A 22449-nucleotide genomic window follows, 5' to 3' on the forward strand; every position below is an offset into this window, starting at 1 on the left:
GTAGCTTTCAGCCAGCTGATGCTCTGCTTTCACTTCTCAATTAATTTCTCCCGATTAGTCAGAACCACATCTGAAATTGCTATACCTCCTCTGGTTTTTCCTCCACCTTCTCAAAACAAGATCTTGTCTCCAATGTATTCTAGGAATGTGAGGAAACGTTGGATCTGGAAGACTTGCACTTTCCAATGGATATCCCATTGCATGTTTTTTATAGCTATTGGGTGAGCAACATCTCATTCAACATAGTGCATGAATACCGATGGACCAGATCCTCCACCTGCTTGTAGTCAAAGGAGAGGGAACATCAGCATCGCGACCCAAGATGAACACCTAAACCAGCGTGGCCAGTGCTCTGAACAGGAGGAGAGTTTTCAACCCGCTCGGGCAGATGCTGCACTGCTGGCACCTGCACTTAGGTGAGGCAGCTCACGGTAAGCGGGGTTTTGAGATGGACTGATAGACTTGAACAAGTCGGGTGGTTGCTCTGACTCCCCTGGTAATTAGTTCCCTATTGTTGTAAGTTTATGCAGGTACATCACACGCTTGGCGCTGCCCTCTGCACCCCCTGGGAGCCGGGCTGTCGGGTGTTGTATGGGCTGGAAGCTGCAGAGTAGGTGAATCTGAGACCTTTTCCCCCGTGCCCCGCTCCTGCCTTGGCGTGCCCCGTGTTTCGCTTCCAGGGGTTTGACTTGCACGGTGGGGAGAACATGGAAATCGTGGCAAACCTCCCTTCGGTGCTGCACCGTGCCCGTGTGTTTTGGAGAGATTCAAGAAATGTGAATGCGGAGCAGAAATCTGCGCCTTTAACTGGGCAGGGCCCTAGGAAAAGTGCTTGTTATCTGCATTTGCATTTGCTGTTCCATGTCTTTAATTAAAAGGTCCACACAATAGAATAAATTACATATGCATTTTTATTAGACAAACACCAGAAAGTGAAGAGAGACAAACAGTCATGGGACACATTTTATATACAAAATCCGGCCAAAAAATGCTGAGCTGTAACAAGCAAGTTGCAAATTTAAACCAGCTGGACTCGTGTTCAATGGCAGAGCCCTACACAATGCGTGCTGGACAACACAGCTGAGAGAGAGCTCCTAAAATATGAGGCTCCTGTGCAACGAGACATTGGGTTTAGGTGGCCCTCATTCTGTTGACCCCAACTATGCTTTAATAAAGGACCAGTGTTTTCTGGCGAGTGAAGGTGTCTGAAAGGAGACTTTTAGCTTCTGTAACTTCTTCTGGTGGAGGAGGTCGAGACGAACTTCACGCTGGAGCTGCTGCCGCCTCCGAGGGTGGTGGTGCTCACCCCGGGACCGCTGCCACAGCTGAAGCTGTTCCCCATATTGCAGATCCCCCCTCCCATGCTGAGGTTGCTTCCTCCTCCGTATCCCGTTCCCACAGTCGTTCTGGTCACGGCTGCAAGAAAGAGAAGGAAAAGCTCTCAGTTTCTCTGGGCATTGGCTTCTTGGTGCAGAGACACATTTGTGCTTAAATCAGGTCATTGCAGTTTAGAGTTTAGAGACTTACAGATATTCACTGGGACGCCGTCTCCAGCCAGCCTGTTAGGGGACAGAACACAGCAAGGTAAGAAGAGAAGAAATGTGATGATAGTGGGGGGGGAAATAGGGTACGTTTCCTAGAGACCTTTGGGGAGAAAAATAAAAACTTGGTGTAATTCGGGGATGCTTCCCACAATGTTATTTCCATTAGACGGGAGAACCTTCCCTCCCTCTGCCCCCTAATGCCCTGCGTAGCATTTCCAAAGTGCTGAGCATCTCCATTGCTCTGCTCCTCCCATGCCAGGATGAGAAGGTTGTGTTTCTCACCCACCTGCACTCCTCGCCCTCCAGCAGCTTCCTGTAGGTCGCGATCTCGATGTCCAGGGCCAGCTTGACGTTCATCAGCTCCTGGTACTCGCGCAGCTGCCGGGCCAGGTCAGCCTTGGCTTGTTGCAGAGCATCCTCCAGCTCGGCCAGTTTGGCTTTGGCATCTTTGAGGGCCAGCTCCCCACGTTCCTCAGCGTCCGCTATGGCTGCTTTCAGATTTGCGCACTATGGAAGAGAAACCCCCAGTCAGACTCCCCGTACTGGACCCAGACTTGTTCTTTGTATACCCTGAAATCACAAGGTCTTATTCCAGTTCCATCAGATTCACCAGTTTTAGTGATGGTTCTGGTTTTGAGAGAAAAAGGGTCAAACTGAGCAGAGCTTGCCTAAGTTGCCTCTGATGTTTTCCTTCCTCTCCCTTGCAAGTCAGGGGGTAAATTGGTTAAAAATATTGGGTTTGCCGCTTTTTACCTGTTTCTTCACGCTGTCGATTTCAGAGCGCAGGCGCTGGACGTGGCGGTTGAGCTCGGAGATCTCCTGCTTGGTGTTACGGAGGTCGTCGCCATGCCTGCCGGCCGTGGCCTGCAGCTCTTCGTACTGTCACAGAGAGAGGAACAAGCAGTTAAGGTCAAGTCCACCGTTTTTGGAGTAACGAGGGTGCCTGAAAGCGTGAGTCCTCCCTGGAGCCCAGAGTGGCTGCTGCGCAAGATGGAATGTTTGGGAAGGCTTTCTTGGCAGAGTCAGACTTTATCTGTTCAAGACAAGATATGAAGATAACAACACGGAAACCCCCAGTTTCTTCACCTTGGTCTGGTACCAGGACTCTGCTTCAGCCCGGCTTCTGTTGGCGATGTCCTCGTACTGCGCCTTGACCTCGGAGATGATGCTGTCCAGGTCCAGGTTTCGGTTGTTGTCCATGGTGAGAACGACGGAGGTGTCGGAGATCTGGGTCTGCATCTGAGAGAGCTCCTGCAAAGTGCGCAGGGGATTAGGTGAGCTCATCCACCCGGGAGATGCCTTTTCATCCTCTCGGATGAGCGTGCAGACCTGGGAGAGGCTGCAGATTGTTATCTAAACAGCTAAGACGGTTGGTATAACGCTAAAGAGGAGAAGGATTTAGCATCTCCCGGGGGAAGAAATTACAGGCTTTCTGAGGAAAGGAGGGAGAGAAGAGGGTTGAAGTCTCTTGGGAGGTGGTTGTACTCACGGCTTCGTAGAGGGCTCTCAGGAAATTAATTTCTTCAGTCAGCGCATCTACCTTGGCTTGTAGTTCCACCTTGTTCATATAGGAAGCGTCTACATCCTGGAGGATGAGAGATTTATGTAATGTGCTTTCAGCTCTTACTAGCGAGTCAGGAGCACGCGTATCTCTGCGATAACAGTCCAGGGAAGAGACCGTAAAAAAAGCTTTTGGAATATGAATGGGTGGATTTGTGAATGAATAGGAGACTAGAGCCCTCCAGATAATCACCAGGTGGTATTCTGTAATTTGCCCTCACCTTCTTGAGTGTCACAAATTCATTCTCTGCAACTGTGCGCCTGTTGATTTCATCTTCATACCTAATGGAGGGAGGCAGAAGGAGCATTTGTTTAGGCAAGTAACAGACGGGGGTGATTTTAGTTTGCTGGAATGAACTTCCTTAAGAGCATTTTGCATACAATGTTCTTTTCTCCTACAGAGCACCTGAATAAGAGACCACGAGCATGTTCCTAGGCTAAACTAGTTAAAACAAGTACATCAAAAAAAATGTTAAAGAATCTATTCTTTTTTCCTATTTCTGGCCATTAGTCATACACCTTCTGCCTGTCTTAAGCAAATTAAGCGTGCTGTCCTGAAACTCTCAGACCTACTGTGTAATTTTTTTTCTTCTCTCAGTAGGTAATTTAGTTAATAAGTCTTTGATCATATTCTAAATTATTCCCTAAATGTTTGTGTATTTGGACCTGTTAACTCCGTTACCGTTTACCTCGAGAGAATGTCACAACCTTCACCGTCGGGAATTCCTGCGTCCCGGACTCTCCTGGATCCCCCCGATGGCTTATGGATGGTGCATGCGGGAATTACCTTACCCAGGTAAGCAGACCGCTCGCTCTGCTTCTACTTACTTCTTCTTGAAATCCTCCACCATGTACTGCGTGTTGACGAGCTCTCCTTCCAGCCTGCCCTTGTCACTCAGCAAGCTGTTCAGCTGCATCCGCAGGTTGTTGATGTAAGTCTCAAAAAGCGGCTCCAAGTTGTTCCGAACTGTTTTCATCCCCTGCTCCTGGAGCAGGCTCCACTTGGTTTCCAGCACTTTGTTTTGTTGCTCAAGGAATCGGACCTGCAAGCAGAAATATCCTGAAGATGTTTGGAAAGAACAGAGATTCTGGAGAGCTTTGCTTGCAAATGGGGGGGTCTCGGTCCTAGCTGAGGTGGCGAGGTACTCTTTCCAGCTGGTTTTCATAGCCAAATTCTCATCTGGTAGAAGAAGGAATTTGCTGTTTGGCTGCAGGGACCCTGCTTATTATCGCAAACAAACTCTGGAGTGATCACTGATTTTTTTGCACCATGCTTCCCCTTCATTACGTTGCTAAATCAAGACAAGTGCGTGCATTTTGGGTGAAGAGAGCATACAAAAATCGGATCAGAGCGAAACGGGGTTTGCGCTCCTACTAAGAAAACAATAGTAAAGGGCTATTTCTCCTTCAGTATGGCTCCCCCCCACCCCCAGAATCTCCAAAATAGTGTAGCATTTTCCTTGAAACCAAAGAGGAGCGGCTCAGCCATAACTGGAATCAAGCAGATGCTCCTGCACATCTAATACAGTTAACAAGGAAATGAAGTGGGCAGACAGCGTCAGATGAAATTTTGCTATTTGGAACTAACAGTCCAAACACACCGGTGCTCTTACAGTGATAACTCTACATGCCTTTGAGGAAACTCAAGCAAGGAAAAGCTTACTTCTCCCTAGTGCCAATTCATGTGGTTCCTTTCTTGGTCATTTTAGATGGGTTGCTTGCATCCCACTTTCGCCATCTAAAAAATTGTTATCAAGGCTGCTATAATGCTCAGTGAAGAGACCCCAACATCTCGAGAAGGATGGGTTTGTCTTCTAGAGCTTTCTTTCTCCACTGCCTAGGAGATGTCAAGCAGCAAACGAAGACCTCGAGTACTGGATGATTAATTCATAGCAACCACTACGTAGCAGGTACCGTTCCCTGGAGTTTCTGGGGACTGGGCATCTTCCAGTCTCACTCCTCACTTCTGTTCCTTCTTGATCAGCTTACACGCTTATAAAGCAGCTAAGAAGAGAGTCCCCATCAAAAAAAATCAGGACAAGATATTTAGGGAAGCTCATGTCTCACCTTGTCAATGAAGGAGGCAAATTTGTTGTTGAGGGTTTTGATTTGTTCCTTCTCCTCCTTCCGGATCCTTTGGATGCTGGGGTCAATCTCCAGGTTAAGAGGTTTCAAAAGGCTCTGGTTGACGGAGACTTCATGGATGCCCCCAGCAGGGAATCCAGGACCACCCATGCCACCACCAAATGCACCGTATCCGTAGCCAAGGTTAGCTGGCATGCCAAAGCCACCACCGTACACGCTACCAGCGCCACCACCAAAACCTGCAGATCCATAGAAGCTACCACCCCTTCCAGCCACAGAGATCCTCTTGCATCCACCAACATTGTAGAGGCTTTTGCTTCCAAAGCCACCACCGACCCTAGCAAAGCCGCTGCCGGCATTGCAGCTTCCCACCCGGGTGACGGAGCGTGAGCTGAAGCTGGTGCGGCAGGTGTTTGGGACGATGGCCGAAGCAGCGCTGAAGCCACTTCTTCCCCTCTGAATCCTCACGGTGGACTGGCGAGACATTGCTGGCTTTTGGGTTGGGATGGATGCTACAGCAAGAATAAAGGAGCAAAGGTGCTGGCCTGGAGCAAGGAGTAGGAGGGAAAGCAGAAGGATGAACCTGTGCTCTCCACGGGCTCAGGAGAGCCCTTTTATGCATTTATGAGACTGGGATGGGTTTGATGAGGTGGATCATCTTTCTGATTAATTAGGCTTGGCATGTCCAACAGCATTCTGGAGAGTGAACTCACTCCGCGCACACGCCCTTCTGAAATAATATAGCCAGGTTCTGAGCTGGTATTGTTTGGGAATAACTGTCGCCTTCTGCCGCCTTTGTAGACAGCCAGACTTTGGCCATATCAAAGCGTTTGAAGGTTGCGATGAGTCACGTTGGGCACGGGGAGGAAAACACCATTCAAAACTCCTGTCACTCAACACCTCTCTCATTTGAAAACTTCATCCCTCGGGATTGCTTTCACCCCTTGTCTGTTCACAAGCGGGGTTTTGAGGAGTTTTTTGAGGAGTCCCTTGTGTTTCAGGGCAGGGATCTGTGTTGGGCAGAGCCGTGTTTTCCAGCAATCCCTGCGGTGAATTGTTCTCTCCGGGGCTTTTGTGGTTTGTGCTGCGTGGGGATACACGCGTTCGTAGTGTACTCTGTGCCACCACAGTGTATCTGCAGAAATAGTTTTGCTTCCATCCCCATACAGGCTCAGATCTCTTCTGAAAATTCTGCTTCCGCAGATTAATTCTTCTTTCTGCCACTAAAAAAAAATAATACAGGAATGAGAAGGAAATGTTTTGACGAGGTCCTTTGTTCCTGTGTGGATTTTGACAGCTGCTGTTGAGCTCTGTCACAAAAGTTGTGCTCGTACCTCAGCTTGGAAGATCGGGAGAACTTTGGTATTTCAGCGGGATGGAAACAAACAAACGGAGGAAAAACAAAAGACAAAAAAGAGGAGGAAAGATTGTGGGAATGGGAGCTGCTTTGAATCCACTGGCTCTATGGAAATGGAGTGCTCCGGGGCTGTTCCCAGCTCACACTTTATAAACACGACGCAGTTTCCCGACGATTTAATCGGCTCTTTCAGCACTGCACATCTGAAAGTGGGATCCTGCCTGCCTGAATCCACCAGGAAAGGGCTCTGCAGGATTCCCTCTGCCCAGATCCATGGCAGTCTGGACAGAGTGAGACATCCTGGATCTTCCTCAGCCGCAGGTGCCGCCGCAGCCCTTTGCTTTGCTTGTAGCATCGCAGGCACTTTGAGTAACAAGCCAAATAGAAAAAAAGTGAAAAAAAAATTCATTTTGAGGGATGGCAAGTGTTTCTGGCCCTTGCTGCCTGTTGGGTTGTTCCGCAAAAGATGATTCATACGTGATTTATTTATACAAGAGAGTGAACTTGCAAACGCATCCCCCCAAAGAGCTTCCTCTCGGGTTTTCTGCGAGTCCGAGCAGCTGCCGGCCACGGTAATAACGGAACATACAGTAACACCGAGGAACCGCCGCGTTCAGTCTGCCCCTGTCTTTCCAGGCAGCTGCGTAAAGGGAACTCCCAGAAACACCCTGTGTCCCCGTGGGTTCTGCTGCTGCTTTCTTTCAGATAGATTCCATTTGCAATGGAGTTTTTAAATGAAAGGGGAAATAAATAGCAATTGTTAGTTTATTTTGGTGTCTGTTACAAGACAGAGCTTTTATTGGAAGGAAGGGCTTAACCCTGCAATTTTGGGCCAGCGGGGCTGTCTCATGGCTCTGACTCTCCGCACGTTCGCACCCATGGGAACTGGAGGTAAATGGATCGCGACCAACGGGTCCGCATCCGAAAGGCGATGGATTCTTGATCAGCCTTAGGGTTTTGCCCACCAACTGACAGATGTCATGACTCAAATGCATGAGACTGATTTCCCCCCACACACACACATAGCCTGCTTGACTCCTAGAGACGCAAGTCCCAGAGAGCGAGAAAGGCAGGTGGACGTTGCCGGCCTTCCTAAATGCCTGTGGCTCCTTTGGGAATTGCTCTCCCGGGTGCCATCCATCTCACACAACCCAGTCTGGAAGTTTTTCTGTATTCTTGTGTCACCAGCGGAGGTGACCACCAAATGGCAGACTCTCCCATGCCGAGGGAGGTGGACGGAGAGGCCCCTGGAGACGACTTTCCACCTTCCCCAAGACGAGGTGGGCAGAGAGGAGGCTGACTCAGGGTGTGCAGAGTTGGCCAGGCTGAAACCCACCCTTGGTTACTAACAGCGTGTTGCGTCAGTACTTTCCTTTTTTCCCTCAGGCTCCTTTTACATATGAAACTTGTCTTTTTTGGCTAAAGAGTACGCCAACTGCGTTGGAGTCCATTGTTAATAATAGTAATAATACAGCTCCTCCAACCAAGTAAAAAGAAATTAATTTCTTTCCATTTCACATTTGCACTAGGGTGGAGGTGATGCGGTTGTCACTCATCTGGAAGGAATTTGAGAGGTAATTACAAAAGGCAGAGCTGTGAGCACAAGGAGCTGTAGCTACAGGTTTGGGGTATGGGGTGATGGCAAGGGGGGCCCCCACCCTGCTCTGTTGATGAAACACAGGGTTTCCAGGTAGCTCCTGGGGGAGTGTCTCCCGTGCACCCTGGAGCTCCAGGCGTGTAATGAATTTGCTGCTCTGATGCAGATAGCTCGCTCCGATACGGACTTTTCCTCCTCCACCAGGGGATAATGCACTGGCTCAAGCCTCTCTGTAGTTTTTCCTCCTGATCAAACAAAGGGAGCTGTGTTTGGGCAGGTCCCGCCGGGTGCGAGCCCCCCTGACGTGGCGGAGGCCGTCTGCGAGGCTGAGCCAGCTCCGAAGCCTTTTTCTTCCCTTCCCCTCCTGGTTTCGTCCTCCCGGGCTGAGCAGAGGGGCAGGCAGCAGCGGGTGCAAGTCCCAGACCAAGAGGCAGGAGATTCCTTCACACACCCTGTAAACCCGGGAGAAAGTTCTGGCTGGGTTTGGTTCTGGCATCGTGCTGATATCAAGGTAATAACTCCCCTTTGAGAGCGGGAAAGTGAGTTCTGACTCTATCGGGGCAATAAAGGCAACTCCAGCCCCTTCAGTGAGAAATTTGAACCATTTTCTGTGTAGCCAGGGAACAGGGGATACCTCCAGCGGCTTTTCCTCACCTCCTCTCCATCCCTCGGCACCGCTGCTCCTCCCCAGCATCCCCCTTGGAAGCCTTTGTCTGGTGATGGATGCCCTTTTGTCAGATTTTTAGGAGTGCCTCGGTGTGTTTTGTTTGCAAAAACACATGTATTTGTAAAATAGGAGCATGCCTTACTAACTTGGGTTGGTTCACCTGTGCTACCTAATCTCAGTTTAATTATCAGTAAAGTCAAGGCTGTAATTTAGGTTAATTGCTTAAATTAAAGCCTTTGGGTTAAACTTGGGCTGCTAACCTAAATTCAAACCCTGCTCATTTTGACCGTAATTTACTATTTCATCCCAAGTTAATGAAGTCCTGCTGGTCACCCTGGGCCTTTTCCACGGGGGACCACGCAATTCACAGCATCCCAGTGCTGCGGGGTCCTCCGAGAGGGAGGCGAGTGTCCCTGAATCTCATTTCCCGAGGGGATGAATTGGGACGGACTCCTCAGCAGCTTTCCCATAGGTGTTGCCCCGCGCTGGGTGTTGCAGTCCTTTGAGCCTGTTCCCAGCAGTATCTGGAGGCCAGTCAGCTGTAACTGCTGCCTGGCTTTGAAGTGTAGGTGTGACCTGCTTTCTCCAGATAATTGTTTTCTGGGCCAGCAGAGAGACACTGATGCAGCCCAGGGTTTTGGAATAACTTTGCCTTCGTTATTGCTGCTGTTGGATACAGAGCAGGGAGGTCTCGTTTCCCCCCGTGGCTTCTTGTGTCTCGAAAGAGCCTCTGACCTTAGGTGGGTGTTACCTGATAGTTTCTTTATCCTACTCTGTGTGCAGCGCTGCTGCTTAGGTGCTGGTACCCGAAGAAACCTAAATATCCCAAATTTTCTTGTAGTGCTTTCTGAGCCTACCTTTAATCCCTGAGTAGGGCTGCTGGGGCTGTCACCTCCACCGAGCTCCACGAGGAAAGCGAGAAAGCAACACTGGAGGTTATCGCAGCAGTGCCGCAGCATCTCCTCCTTTCTCATGGCCCCAGGGTGTGTCTTTTCTCCCGATAAGGAAAACCAAGCCCTGTAAGCAGTGTCGCTGGAAAATCCCATTATTTTGGATCAGCTCTGTGCCCGCATGAGCCGTGTCCCCCAGCTCCGTCTGGCATCGGGCACTGCTCCTGGTTCCAGTCTCCTTGCAAAGAGCTTGTGTGAAGTTTGGTTTCTGCCTATTAAAACAAGCTGGATCCACACCGCCGTTCTCAGAGATGGTAAGGTAAACAAGGATTATTCACGTGACCTGGGAAGTGTATCCAGCAGCTGGGTGCCAGTTTTATGGGGTCTCACGTTTGTTTACTGTGCGGTGTGGTGTCGTACCGCTCGTGAGCCCAGAGGTCCCCACCGCCATCCCGCGGTGCTTGGCATCAGCCACAGCCGGACTCCGGCCCCCGGCCGCTCTGGGCAGCGGGATAGTCCTGCCCTGTTCAAATCCCAGCGCTCAGACGGAACACGCCTGGCAGAGGGCAGCTGGGAATATTGTTCTGCTGCTGGTTTGTGCTGCGTCCTGTATTACCTTCCCCGCAGCCATTTCGTGTCTTATTTCATTTGCAGGCTACGTAAACCATTTGCAAATTAAAACATAATAATTTTCTTTGATGAAAATTCTGCTTTTGAGTCAAAAAGCTGCAAAGTTTAATTTGGGAAGTGTTAAGGGGAGATATCGCAGTATTCCAGAGACGGGATCATTCCCATAGGAAACGTTGAAATGAAATGTTGGTTTTAAAAGAAATGTTTCACCTAATATTTAAGTTGTCAGCTAAAATTACTTGTCAAGTTTGACTTGAATGTGTGAGTTTTCCAGGTCTACAGATCAGAAGAAGGTAACCAGAAGGTGACTCTCTGCATCTGCCGTCTGAGAAGTGGTGCCAGGGCGGGCTCTTAAAGCACTCCCCATGGAAACAGAAAAGGGAGCGATGGCTGCTCGGTGCTTTTTTTGCCTTGTTAACATCCTCACCCTCAGACGGCTGGAGAAGGACCCGACGGCAGCCTTGGCACCGGGCTGACGGAGGCTCAGAGATGCCCAGGTACCACGGGGATGGGGACGGGCTTGGCAGCGTGGCTTCGTGGAGGGTCCGGCGTTGGTGGTGTCCCGCGTGTTGATGCAGCTGATGGCACAGCAACATGTGGTGTTAAAAAAAAACGAAACAAAGCAAACTTATATGTGACATTTCCAATCATTTAAAACAAAACACAACAAACAAACACAAGAAAATAGAGTTTAGCAATAACGGCCCAGTTGTGGTGCCCTGCCTGTTCCAAATGCCTCTGCTTTGCTGTCTTCACTCTGGTTTCTTAAAACGGTCTGAGAAGCATGGTCAGATGCTTGAAAACTTAAAATGAATGAAGCCCAACCCGTTCACCCTTCACAAAACCTCCTCTGGTGCGAACGGGCTGCCCCGACTGTCCAAAGCCATGCCTTCCTTGCCCCTTCCCATAGAATCATAGAATTGTCTAGGCTGGAAGGGATCTTCTCAGGTCATTGAGTCCAAGCATGATCATGGAGTCCAACCATATGTGCTGGAGGGGCTGCTGGTGCGTGTGAGCCCCAGCCCAGCCCCGCCGTAGGACCATCAGGGCTTCCAGCCCTCGCAGGGCGGCACCGAGCCTTTCTCTTGCTCTGGGTCCCCACCTGCTGGAGACACCATGCTGGGTTGGCCGGTGCTTGTACACCTCTGCGCAGCGGGATGGATGCGTAGGGTCCCGTTGACTCAGGAGCTCGGAGGGGTTTCCCTGCGGCAAGCTGTCCCTCGTGCCGTGCATGAGCTGCTTTTGCCTTGCAGATGTGGCTGGTGCCCCCTCTCCTCTTACTCCCTGGGCTCCTGCCCAGGTGCGCCCCCAGTTGGAGTCGCAGGGCGTGAGGAGTGCGTTGGTGGACACCAACCCAGTCCTTTTTGGGACCAGTATCCCCAGTGGGCTGCGGGCCCTTCCTCATCTGCTCCCCTCCTGGCCTGGCCCCATTCTTCACCCTTGGGTCATGCTCCAGCTCCTGCCTCTGGGGCTGGGTTCCCGCCTTGCACCGTGCTTCCCAATGGATGCTGCCGGGATCGACGCCTGGCCCTGCGGCCTCAGAGGGTGCAAGAGCCGGGGGACGCCCGTGGATCCTCAGGAGGGAACCTGGGGACAGTGCAGGAGCCTGGCTGAAACCCTCTGCCCATGGAGGGCTGTGAAACTGCCCCGGTGGGGCTGGATGGGAACTGGGAGGCCGGGTGCCGCTGGCGCCTCGGGAGACCTCAGGTTCGTTCAAAATGAAGCTGAGGTCCCGAAACAGCCGTTCCGGGGGAGCAGCTGGGATATTTAGTGAGATATTTGCGTGTGCCAGGGAAACCTCGATGTGCAAACACTGTCTGGGCAGATACTGGCCGCTTCGCCCTGTGTCCCCCCTCTCTTTGCCCCCTCCAGTTGCTCTTTCTGCGCAGGGCCATGTTGGGCTGCTCCGTTCCCCTCCCTGTTTGAGGCCGTTCTCGCTGTGTCCTTGCCACGGTGCTGAGGCCGGAGCTGGGCTCCTCTGCCGTAAGATTTCCTCCTGTTTGCACTGTTCAACTAATAGCCGGGCCGAGCCCTGCTCCGCGTGTGCTAATTCCTGAATCCCAGCTAACCCTTCGGGAATCACCTTCCTTTCCCCCCTCTCCTGCCCATTCTCGCTCCTGCCATGGGCGGAAAGGGCAGCTTTGCAGTCAGCCACCGCCGTGGGATTCATCCAGCTTTTGGCTCTGCCCTGAGGCAGCTTTTCCTCCCCGTGCCTCAGTTCTCCATCCGTCCCACCCTTCTTTCCACCCTCCCCGGCCCGTCCCAGAGCCCGAGTCTTAAAACTGAGGGTTTTTTCCTCAAGGCGATGGTCCTTTTTCATGAACTGCCTGCAGAGAGTCCCCGCTGCGGCTGGGGCACGGCACCCGTCCGTACCCAGATCAGCGGAGAAAAAAGGCCAAAAAGTAGCAGATTTTTAAAAATGACAAATGCTCTTTATTGGACCATACAGTAGGGTAGGTCTGAGAGTGAAGAGGCGGTAGCCATGAGGACAAGGGGTTAGAAATCAGTGTGGCATTTCATGTACACAGAAAGCAATAACCTTTCCCACAGGTGCCTGAGGAAACAGAAGGGGCTGGGAAAAAAATCTTTAGTTGCAGACAAAACATTTGGAGGTTGTAACGCGTGGCAGAGGCTTTTAGAGCATCCTGGAGGTGAGGACCCAGGACTGTGGTTTCACAAGGCTGTCACCCCCGGTTTAGGAAGAGTGAAAGGACCACACGTAGCCGAGCGCGGCCGTCCCCGGTCAGCAAAATGCTTCCACTTCGCTTTAGGTGTGAAACTCCAGGGGAGAACAAGGACTGTGCTGAAAGGGCCACCAGTGGGTCCAAATGGCTCTCCAAAGCCCTGTCGATGACCTGTTACAACCTATCCTTTAGCCAAAGGTGCTCCGGATTCTTGCGGTGGGGTCCTGGTCTCCCCCCACTGCCCCAAAGGTGGAGGATGAAGGACGGAGGAAGGAGATGCTCTAGCGCAGCTATTTACACCGTTGATTTCATAGGGCAGCACTTGCTTTCAGAAGGCAGGAAACACGCCGTCGTCCACTCATCCTTATCTGATGGTCTTTTTGCTAGTGGTGGTCTTGGAAACGATCCTCACGCTGCCTCCCGTGCTGGAGCCGACCCCTCGGCTGCTCCCGGAGCTGAAGGTGCTGCCTCCGCTGTAGCTGAGCCCCCCGCCGAACCCTCCGCTCCCGCCGAACCCTCCGCTCCCTCCTCCGAAGCCGCCTCCGCCGCCGCTGCTGCTCATGGTGTAGCTGCCGCCGCCACCGCCCATGCCGAGACCTCCGCCCATGCCCAGGCAGCTGCCGCCGCCGTAGCCCATCCCGCTGGAGCTGCTGACCACGGCTGCGGGGAGACACAACGCCCGCCTGCTGTAGGGTCTGCCCGAGGTGGGGGGACCAGCACCACCGGGGTGGAAGGTGGGGGGGGAGATACTTACAGACGCTCACAGCTCCGACGCCCTCTCCGGCAAGCCTGTTGGGAAAGGGGAATGTCAGCAATAATGTCAAAGCACAGACAAGACACATTAGCCACTGGGACCATCTAATTAGGCTTTCGTGGCCTTCAGTAGGGATTATCCTCAGGTGTGGGGTATGTCACCATCACAGGTGAAAAGTGGTATTGCTCATTTATCTTAGTGCATCGGGTTCCAAGAGCTGGAGAAACTCATCTTCTCCTAGAAAGCTCACAATTCACAGTATCCCTCTCACTGCCCTTGTTTTACATCTTGGTGCTCTTTTGCATCTTCACCAACTTGGTGCTCCAGCCCGTTGAGGGGAGCTGTCTCTTCAAGCCCAAGGAGATGCACCCTGCTCTGAAGAGCAGCACCCAACAGGGCCATGTGCTTGCCCCCACCTGCTCTCCTCGCCCTCCAGCAGCTTCCTGTAGGTCGCGATCTCGATGTCCAGGGCCAGCTTGACGTTCATCAGCTCCTGGTACTCGCGCAGCTGCCGGGCCAGGTCGGCCTTGGCCTTCTGCAGAGCATCCTCCAGCTCGGCCAGTTTGGCCTTCGCATCCTTGAGAGCCATCTCTCCGCGCTCCTCTGCCTCGGCGATGGCTGCTTGGAGGTTGGCACACTAAAAGCAAGGGAAGCGGGTAGTTGTTTAACTTGGGCTACCCCAAACTGCTCTCCTGAGCATTGCTATGGTATTGCTATGGTGGTGGGTCCCAGCATGGCACTGAGAGCTCATCGTGGGCCAATGGGAAGGTGCCATAGGGTGGGCAACTGGGGAGCTGCAACCATAATCCTGTCCCCCAAGAAAAGGAGAGACACCTACATCTCTTTGCTTTGCTACCCACCTTTGTTGGGGCAGCTTAGTAGCCCACAACTTGCCTCCCCAGCAAGAAAGCAGCTATGACAGCACATCCTTGCACTGAGGGACCTTCTCTGGTGCGCAGAGACAGAGGTGGCCATGTCCTCTTCAATGCAGGGGCGAAAGCCTGGCCTTCCAGCCTTGCTCAAGTGCCAGGAGCTGGCTCTTCGTGCTGTGCCTGGACACCATCACCTCCCGCCTGCCCTCCACCACGCAGGAGCATCCCCTCCTACCTGTTTCTTCACACTCTCGATCTCGTTCCGCAGCCTCTGGACCATCCGGTTGATCTCCGAAATTTCTATCTTGGTGTTACGCAGGTCATCACCATGCCGCCCAGCGGAGACCTGGAGTTCCTCATACTGATGTGCAGAAAGAAGAGCACTGTTTAGGCACCGTGGGGCTCAGGGAAGGGCCAGGGGACTTCAGGGCACAAAGTGCAGGTCTGGATGCAGGTTAAGGGGCGAGGGACAACATTCCTCTGAGCAACCTGCCCGTGGAATAACAGCATTTGCCCTTAACTATCAATATATGCTAAGGTGTCGGCTATTGCATTGACAGAGCACCTACGGGTTGTCACCTACCATTAAGAACCTGGAAGGGAAAGAGGAGCGCTCTGTGTTTAAGGCCAAGTCTGCTAGTGACTCTCTGAGCCCAGGGTCAAGGCGTTTAAGCATCTTGTTCCTTGGTTTCACCGCAAGGAATATAAGGCTGGTCAAGTGTAGTGGTCCACAAGCACACAGTGGGGATCTGTATGCAAAGAGCCTATTGCAACATGCGCAGGAAGATAAATTCATCCCTGGTGTAATGCTGTGATCCTTCCTCCGATAGTCCTGCCTCCTGTCAGCTAGTGAGATGCCCCATGAATCACCAAAATCAGTCTGTCATTCTGGTTACGCACCTTGTTTTGGTACCAAGCCTCAGCCTCTGCCCGGCTCCGGTTGGCGATATCCTCGTACTGCGCTTTGACCTCTGCGATGATGCTGTTGAGGTCCAAGTTACGGTTGTTGTCCATGGACAGGACCACGGAGGTGTCGGATACCTGCTGCTGCATCTGGGACAATTCCTGCAGAAGATGCAAAAAACTGAGTTAATGGTCTGGTGTCTGGGGCGGAAACCATGTGGAGGGGAGGTGGCTTGGGAGCCCTCTCTGCCAAGGCATTTACTTGCTTTTTCCCCTGCTCTGTTTCTACATCTCTTCCCTTTTCTACCTTCTGCCTGCATTATCGTATCAAAAAGGCAGTGACCACCCTCCCTTTTACCGCTGTATGGCACTGAGCGTGGTGGCTGGAGCTCCGGGGCCTGGAGAGCTGTATTGCAGGGAGCTGTGGAGGACGCTATCGCGGGGACGGCTGACGGCTTACCGCTTCGTAGAGAGCTCTCAGGAAGTTGATTTCATCTGCCAGCGCATCTGCTTTGGCCTGCAGTTCGACCTTGTTCATATAAGCGCCATCCACATCCTAAAGAAAAGAAAACCAAAGACTTGTGATGAAACCACAAACCAAAAGGGGCTTCAGGACACCAGCAGGACCATCTCTCTGCTTCCAGGTCTGTTGTTCTTTAAGCTTTTTTTTATATTGCTATGATCAAGGGTTTGGGTTTGGTTTTTTTCAGTGTAATGTTGGACATTTTCTGTGAGCCATTTTCTGTGAGTTCTTGGGCAGAAGGCAAAGCTCTGACTCCCGGGATATGACCCGAGACAGAGTTGAACCGAGCCACCGGAGGCCAGACGATTTGCAACTGCAGCCAGCGGAGGTATCTGCAGGAGGGCAGCTCCATTGGATGGAGAAGGTTATGCCCATTGGTGGCCTCAGGAGGACCCAGCCCATGCTCACTCCTAGACGGGCCAAGATCGTGGCCTGACCCAGCTGTGAGGTTGGAGGACCCCAGCTCCCGTCAGCTTTGCTTGAACTCGGTGCACGCCAAGTTGATTTTATTGCCCGTCCCATAACTCCCAGTTCCCTCACCTTCTTGAGCACCACAAACTCGTTCTCTGCACCCGTGCGCCGGTTGATCTCATCTTCATATCTGTTAGGATAAACGAGTGAGAGGGTTTCGGTGGAAATGAAGAACAAAGCCAGCATGGGCAGCAGAGATGGGACCACTCCAGCCCCAAATCGTCAGTGGTGGGTCACAGGTACGTTCCTTACTCCCACATCTTTGCAGTCCAGAGCAGATGCAGAGCAAGTGATTACTGACCCTGAAGCTGCGAGACCCCGTGGAGTCCCAGCTGAAATTAATGGACTTTAGTCACTGCCCTGAAAGTCAAGCTCATACGTAAACGTGTGCGGGATCAGAGCCCCTTTCGGTAGGACGCAGGAGCAAGAATTCTTGGTGACCTTTGCCCAAAGCAAAGTCCTGCCAAAGGCTTTCAGTGAAGCTGTGTTGCAATGCCTACAAATTTATAATAATGTAACAATTTGATATAATAACGCTAATGGCTCTGAATAACCCGCTGCAGCATTTAATTAAAAAAAAAAGTCTGTGATTCTTTAGCCGTGGTTGTGCAAGAGCAGATCATTACGCCTCAGACTATGTTTCTGTGGAACTTTTTATGGCTCTGAGCAACATCTGCTCATCAGATAACACAGGCAGGGCTTAGCTAGAAAGAAGACAAAACATGTAGGCTCTTGAGGTAAAGACCTGGATTTTGAAGGCAGGTTCGTGCCAGTTCGATATTGGCAGAGACGTCCCCGCAGAGCAGACACGGGAAGAAGTGGAAATTAGCCAGTGGACTGGGAACCAACACTGAACCAGCTCTGAACTTGGAAAACAAAAGGTGTTCTCTTTCCCAGGCAGTAGGTCCAAAATCCAGACAATATCATTTGTCATTTTTGGCCTGAACAGTATTTCTAAAAGCCTATAATACATATCGAGACCTGAAACGCACCCAAGTGCAACGTACCAGAAGCTTTGTCAGTCCATCCTGTCAGCTCTAAGGGCCGTCTGCCCGTGTGTCCCCCCCAAAAGGACCCAAACTCTCTCTTCACATGCTTAACTATCTAATATAAACATATTTCAGGCCTCCAGGGTGTTTTTCTCAAATTTGCGTTGGTCCAGACCTGGCTGAATAAGGGAGAGATGGTTCTCGCCAGACCGCAGCCAACTACAAATGAACGGCCTCGCCTGAAAAAACCACCGAAATGTCCTTTATAGTCAGCAGACGCCGACTGGCGGGTCCTTAAAATGTTTCCTCCCACCTCCGCTGGACACCTTATCTCAGGCTGGGGTTAATTCCCTCCCCAGGGAAGGCGTTTTCTTTGACGACGGTCAGAGAGAAGAGCTGAGCATCTTTCACGTGCCCAGCGCCGGGCAGGTCCCCTGGGGCGCTCCGGGAAGGCTGGGATCCCCTTTGCCAAAAGGCAAATGGGGGACCTGGGGAGCTGGCAGTTTATGGCTGTGTCGCGTTCCCTTTTTGCACGTCCGTCGTACTCATCAGTTACGCATTTTTCTGTCTCCAGGTGTATTATTTTGGGAGACTCAAGGGATCAGACCGTCACCTCCGTTACACCGGAGCAGCTTCCCACGGGCACGTGAATTCTGTGCTGACCCTGCACGTAGGAACTCTGACATAACTAGAGGTAACTCTGAGACTAAATTTTGCTTCTATACACTCGTTTTGCAAACTGGAAGAGGAACCCAGTGCAAACGCCAGCTGCGCAGCAGCCAGCATGACCCCCCTGCCCTGATTTTCCCGTCTGTTAATCACCTATGCTACAACGCGCGGTTTCTTACTTGTTCTTAAAGTCTTCCACCATGTCCTGCATGTTCCTCAGTTCAGAGTCCAGCCGTCCCCTCTCTCCCATCAGACTGTCCAGCTGTCTCCTGAGGTTGTTGATGTAGGCTTCGAAGAGGGGCTCGAGGGACTTTCTGGTGACCGTGTGCCCTTGCTCTTGCAGGAGGCTCCACTTGGTCTCCAGCACTTTGTTCTGCTGCTCCAAAAAGCGCACCTGGGGAAGGAACACAAACCGGCGCGTGCTGAAGCCCATGTGAACCATGCACACAGAAAACCGAGCTGCCAGGAAAAGGAGGGATCGCTTGACACAGAAAGAAAAGGTCAAGAGATGCTGGGAAGGTGGGGGGGAAATTATTAGCATCTTCCTAATTTAGGGAACCGGATTCTCGAAAGTATCAAAAGCAGCTGAGATGTTTAGTGAGATTTTTCAAGCACCATTAAGCAGGCCGAACACCTTTATTTGCGACTTTAGGTGTTTCTCCCCCCGCACTAGGTGCTCAGCCCACCTTACTGGTTTAAACTGGTGTTATCCCATTGAGTTGTGTAGAGCTTTGCCATTTCACAACCAGTAGAAGATCCATCTGGCCCCCAGGATGTTTTTTACAGGGAGGAGGGGGATTTGCGTTTTCAATAAAATAAGGCACTGAGAAACTCGTCCTTGCAAAGAGGCAACACAAGACAGTTCTTAGTTTTCAGCCAAACCCGCGCTGTTTGTCAGCTGGGATTAGTTCAGGCAAGCCCCTAGATCCAAAGGAAGTTTCTTCCTGGTGTTCTTTCCCGAGGCAACAGCGAATATGCATGGCTTGATATCTAAGACCGAATTCTCACCTTGTCGATGAAGGAGGCAAATTTGTTGTTGAGGGTCTTGATCTGCTCCCGCTCCTGTGTTCGCACCTTCTGGATTTCTGGGTCGATGTCCAGCTTGAGGGGTGCCAGGAGGCTCTGGTTGACAGTCACTTCGTGGATGCCACCAGGTGGGCAAACAGGGAACCCAGGGCCACCTCGACCACCAAATCCGGGACCTCCCAGCCCAAATCCGCTGCCCAGCCCATAGCCGCCACCACCACCAGCTCCTCCTAAACCAAAACCAGCGCCTGCTCCACCACCATAGCCAAGACCAAAGCCAGCTCCTCCACCAAAGCCATATCCACCACCGGCTCCACTCTGTAGACCTCCACCGACTGAGCTGTAGGAAATCCTTTTGCTTCCACCTAGGTTATAGAGACTTCTGCTGCCGAAGCCACCACCGGCTCTGAAGCCTCCTCCACCTCCGGCTCTTCCTCCTCCAACTCTGGAGACAGAGACGGAGCTAAAACTGCTTCTGGTACCACCGCCACCTCCTACGATAGCAGAGCCTGAGCTAAAGCCCCTCATGCCCCCTCCAGTAGATGATCTGAAAGAGATCCGGCTCATGGTGGCCTGTTCAATTGGAAACGCAAAGAGCAGGACAGGGGGGAAAAAAAGTAGGCTGGTGAATAAAAGCTGCGCAGCAGGAAAAGAGCAGAGGGCAACGGAGACAGAAACCCCTGTGATGGGAGAGCTTGGGAGCCTCCTCTTTTATCTGCTTGGAAAACTTGGCACGGGAGTTCAGAACTTGACGTGCCTTGCAGCAACTTGCCTTGTCAAACACACCTAGGCTACGGCGAGGCGCTGAAAAATGCATTGTTTGCAGGCAAGAAAGTAACGGAGTGCGGGAGCTCCCCCCTCTTACCAAAGCCTGCCGCTCTGAGTCATGAAATTAGAATTGGATGGGACGATTGGCTGAGGGCTGTGCTCGGGAGCAGGACACGACACGACTCTCCCGGGACCCTGGGAGCTGCTTTTCCTTGGGCGAGCCAAGGACTCGCTCCCTTGAGCGAGGTTCCTTGTGCCGAAGCTTTTCCAAGGCGAGGTTCAAGGTTTAACACGCTGCGCCGCAAACAGGGCGGCACAAACAGGGGCTTTTTTCCACGGCTGCCAGCTCTGGCGCCGGACACGCGTGTCGTGTTGTCGGCTTGGGGAAGCTGGGGCTGAAGGTGGTTTTATTTACCAGTTTTTATTTATCGTTTGATTTCTTTCAGAAAAGAGATCTAAAGGATCGTGGGCTTGCAGAGATGAGTTGCATGGAAGCTGTCTTGCGGTAGGATTTTCTGGGATCTTACCAAAAAAATTGTCTCCCTCCTTGTAGGGGAAACTGAGAAACTAGTTAGCACGGCTTTCAAAGACAGCAACCAAATCCCTTTTCCCAAATAACTTCAAATTACATTAAATAGTACTACGGGACTTATAAAATAGTTATTAAAAAGATGCTTGAAATGATTGCTCTTCTTTTGAATCTCCTTGTCAGGCCTGGGGTTCAAAAGGTCCCTGTGAAGGGGGATTTTTATCCCTTTTTTTTCCGCCCCCCTATGTTTAACCAGCAGTTTCCACGTCACTCCTGGCTCTCTGAGACGTTGTGTGAAGGGGAATTCACCCGCTTTTCTTCCAGCTCCCTCCCACCCGCTCCTTCATTCTGAGATGAGATCATTCCATTGGGAATTTTTTTCTGAAATAACCTTTTCCCCTTGATCTTGGGCCCTTGGGTGAACCCCAGCCCCGGAGCTTCCATCCCCGTGCTGAGGTTGGGTCGTGCTGTAGGGCGATGTGAAGGCAGAAGAGCCAGGAACCTCTTCTCTTGTGTCCACGAGGAGCTGGACACGGGTTACAAGAGGCGATGTCCCCTCTCCCCCACCCAAACTGGGTCTGCAGACTGGATTCTGCATCCTTGTGCCGCAGGGGCTGCCCACCGTGGTCGTGCTCTATGTCAGGTAAAATAACAGCGCAAGGCAGAGAGAGGAAACCCCGAGCAGCTCCGAAAGGTTCTCGAAATTGTCTACGTGAGCACTAAATACAGGAACTTAATCCAAATTGAGCGGCTTAAGGGTATCTGCTGCATCTCAGAGCTTGTTCCTGTTGATGCGTTTCCAACCGCTGTTTTCTCTGTCTGGGAACTTGAAAGAACCTGAGCTGAAGGGGTTTTTTGGTTTGTTCTGTATTGGTTTTGTTGGTTTGGGTTTTTTTTTTTCTCATTGCAATCAGAAGGAGCCAGCGCTCCCAACTGTCATCTCCTGTCACCGCTCATTGCCAATAGCGTGAGTCACCGGCGCCTTCGGGAAGCCGATCCTTGGATCTCCCTCCTGCTGGAAGGGAGAGGGCTGGGCGGTAGCAAGGGGGTGCTCTCGCCTCGGGAGTGGAGACGTGGGAACCTCCTGGGTGCTGGAAACGCCGAGTTTCGCAGGAAAAACTGCACCCACGCTCCAGCGTCCGGGAGCAAGATATGCCCATTTCACAGATGATGCGTAGCGGCAAGCAGCCTCCATCACAACACCGCTGGAGTCATGTTGATACTGAAAATAAATAAATTCTGTTTTGAGCCCAGCAGATGTATGGAGATCTGCTTTCCGAAGCCTGCAGGTGTGAATTGGCACACGAGGGCCGGGTCCTGGGGAGGGGGGGCCGGGCAGGGAGACTGGCTTGGGCTTCCAAAGAGCTCCGAAGAGCTATGCAAAGTCACACCTGGGAACCAGCGCACAGGCTGAGGACGGTTTAATTAAAGCAAAGCGAAGGGATTCACGTCGAAGGCGGTCATTACCTCCCCAGCTCTTCTAGGGAAGCCTGTTGCTGCAGACAAGGGTAATTAAGTGGAATATTACAAAGGATTTGGAAGAGTGAAACGAATGATGGTTTAGGTGCCAAAACAAGGAAGATTCGTGCAGAATCTCTCCGTCCCACACTTGGCTCCTGTCGCCGCTCAGGGCCGCGTTTGCCCCCTCGGAGGATGGGGGGATCCCCGCCGAGGGGCGGCAGTTTGGGATCTGGGTTTGCTGCGGGGGGGCCGGGGGCGCAGAGCGAAGGGCTGTGTGCGGGAGCTCGGCTCTTCGTGGCAGCCCCGCGGCCGGACTTTTATTCACTTTTTTTTTTTCTTTCGGCTCGGGCTGGAAGAAAGACACTCAAACTTTTAAGGTTAGTTAAGGTTAGGCTGTCGTTAGCTGCATTAATTCCTCACACCCGCGCTGCGTAACTCGGTGTTTGCACGGGCGAGTGCAGAAATGGAGG

The 22449-nt window shown here is 51.9% G+C and overlaps 2 protein-coding genes and 2 long non-coding RNA genes across 4 annotated transcripts; 2 read left to right on the plus strand and 2 right to left on the minus strand.

The window, feature by feature from the left end:
• Window positions 1–1140: 1140 nt before the first annotated feature.
• LOC134526960 (keratin, type II cytoskeletal 5-like) lies at window positions 1141–5747 on the minus strand. The gene is made up of 9 exons (XM_063359323.1): window positions 5172–5747; window positions 3933–4147; window positions 3326–3386; window positions 3034–3129; window positions 2631–2795; window positions 2298–2423; window positions 1831–2051; window positions 1528–1559; window positions 1141–1416 (listed from the first exon to the last, which is right to left on the minus strand). The coding sequence occupies exons 1-9, from the start codon at window positions 5673–5675 to the stop codon at window positions 1220–1222; spliced, it is 1617 nt and encodes a 538-aa protein (XP_063215393.1). The 5' UTR covers window positions 5676–5747; the 3' UTR covers window positions 1141–1219.
• Window positions 5748–9631: 3884 nt separating this feature from the next.
• On the plus strand, window positions 9632–13536 carry LOC134526963 (uncharacterized). The gene is made up of 3 exons (XR_010074058.1): window positions 9632–10014; window positions 10605–10827; window positions 13402–13536. It is a non-coding gene; the product is annotated as an uncharacterized LOC134526963 (long non-coding RNA).
• Window positions 12911–20440, minus strand: LOC134526957 (keratin, type II cytoskeletal 6A-like). The gene is made up of 9 exons (XM_063359319.1): window positions 19204–20440; window positions 18375–18589; window positions 16607–16667; window positions 16004–16099; window positions 15541–15705; window positions 14876–15001; window positions 14185–14405; window positions 13769–13803; window positions 12911–13674 (listed from the first exon to the last, which is right to left on the minus strand). The coding sequence occupies exons 1-9, from the start codon at window positions 19786–19788 to the stop codon at window positions 13379–13381; spliced, it is 1800 nt and encodes a 599-aa protein (XP_063215389.1). The 5' UTR covers window positions 19789–20440; the 3' UTR covers window positions 12911–13378.
• LOC134526961 (uncharacterized) lies at window positions 16049–20553 on the plus strand. The gene is made up of 5 exons (XR_010074056.1): window positions 16049–16187; window positions 16675–16776; window positions 18101–18220; window positions 18539–18695; window positions 20436–20553. It is a non-coding gene; the product is annotated as an uncharacterized LOC134526961 (long non-coding RNA).
• The last annotated feature ends 1896 nt before the right edge of the window (window positions 20554–22449 follow it).

This window comes from Chroicocephalus ridibundus, chromosome 24, assembly GCF_963924245.1.
Source record: "Chroicocephalus ridibundus chromosome 24, bChrRid1.1, whole genome shotgun sequence".
Lineage (NCBI taxonomy): Eukaryota > Metazoa > Chordata > Aves > Charadriiformes > Laridae > Chroicocephalus > Chroicocephalus ridibundus.

What these genes read in the sequence shown, in the direction of transcription:
- LOC134526960 (XM_063359323.1), bottom strand. Translation starts at nt 5,675, where the DNA reads ATGTCTCGCCAGTCCACCGTGAGGATTCAGAGGGGAAGAAGTGGCTTC. An exon ending in TTGCCTCCTTCATTGACAAG is followed by an intron (nt 4,148 to 5,171) that starts GTGAGACATGAG and finishes TTCTGCTTGCAG; the next exon opens with GTCCGATTCCTTGAGCAACA. An exon ending in AATTTGTGACACTCAAGAAG is followed by an intron (nt 3,130 to 3,325) that starts GTGAGGGCAAAT and finishes CTCATCCTCCAG; the next exon opens with GATGTAGACGCTTCCTATAT.
- LOC134526957 (XM_063359319.1), bottom strand. Translation starts at nt 19,788, where the DNA reads ATGAGCCGGATCTCTTTCAGATCATCTACTGGAGGGGGCATGAGGGGC. An exon ending in TGAGAGCTCTCTACGAAGCG is followed by an intron (nt 15,706 to 16,003) that starts GTAAGCCGTCAG and finishes CATCTTCTGCAG; the next exon opens with GAATTGTCCCAGATGCAGCA. An exon ending in AGGCTTGGTACCAAAACAAG is followed by an intron (nt 15,002 to 15,540) that starts GTGCGTAACCAG and finishes TCTGCACATCAG; the next exon opens with TATGAGGAACTCCAGGTCTC.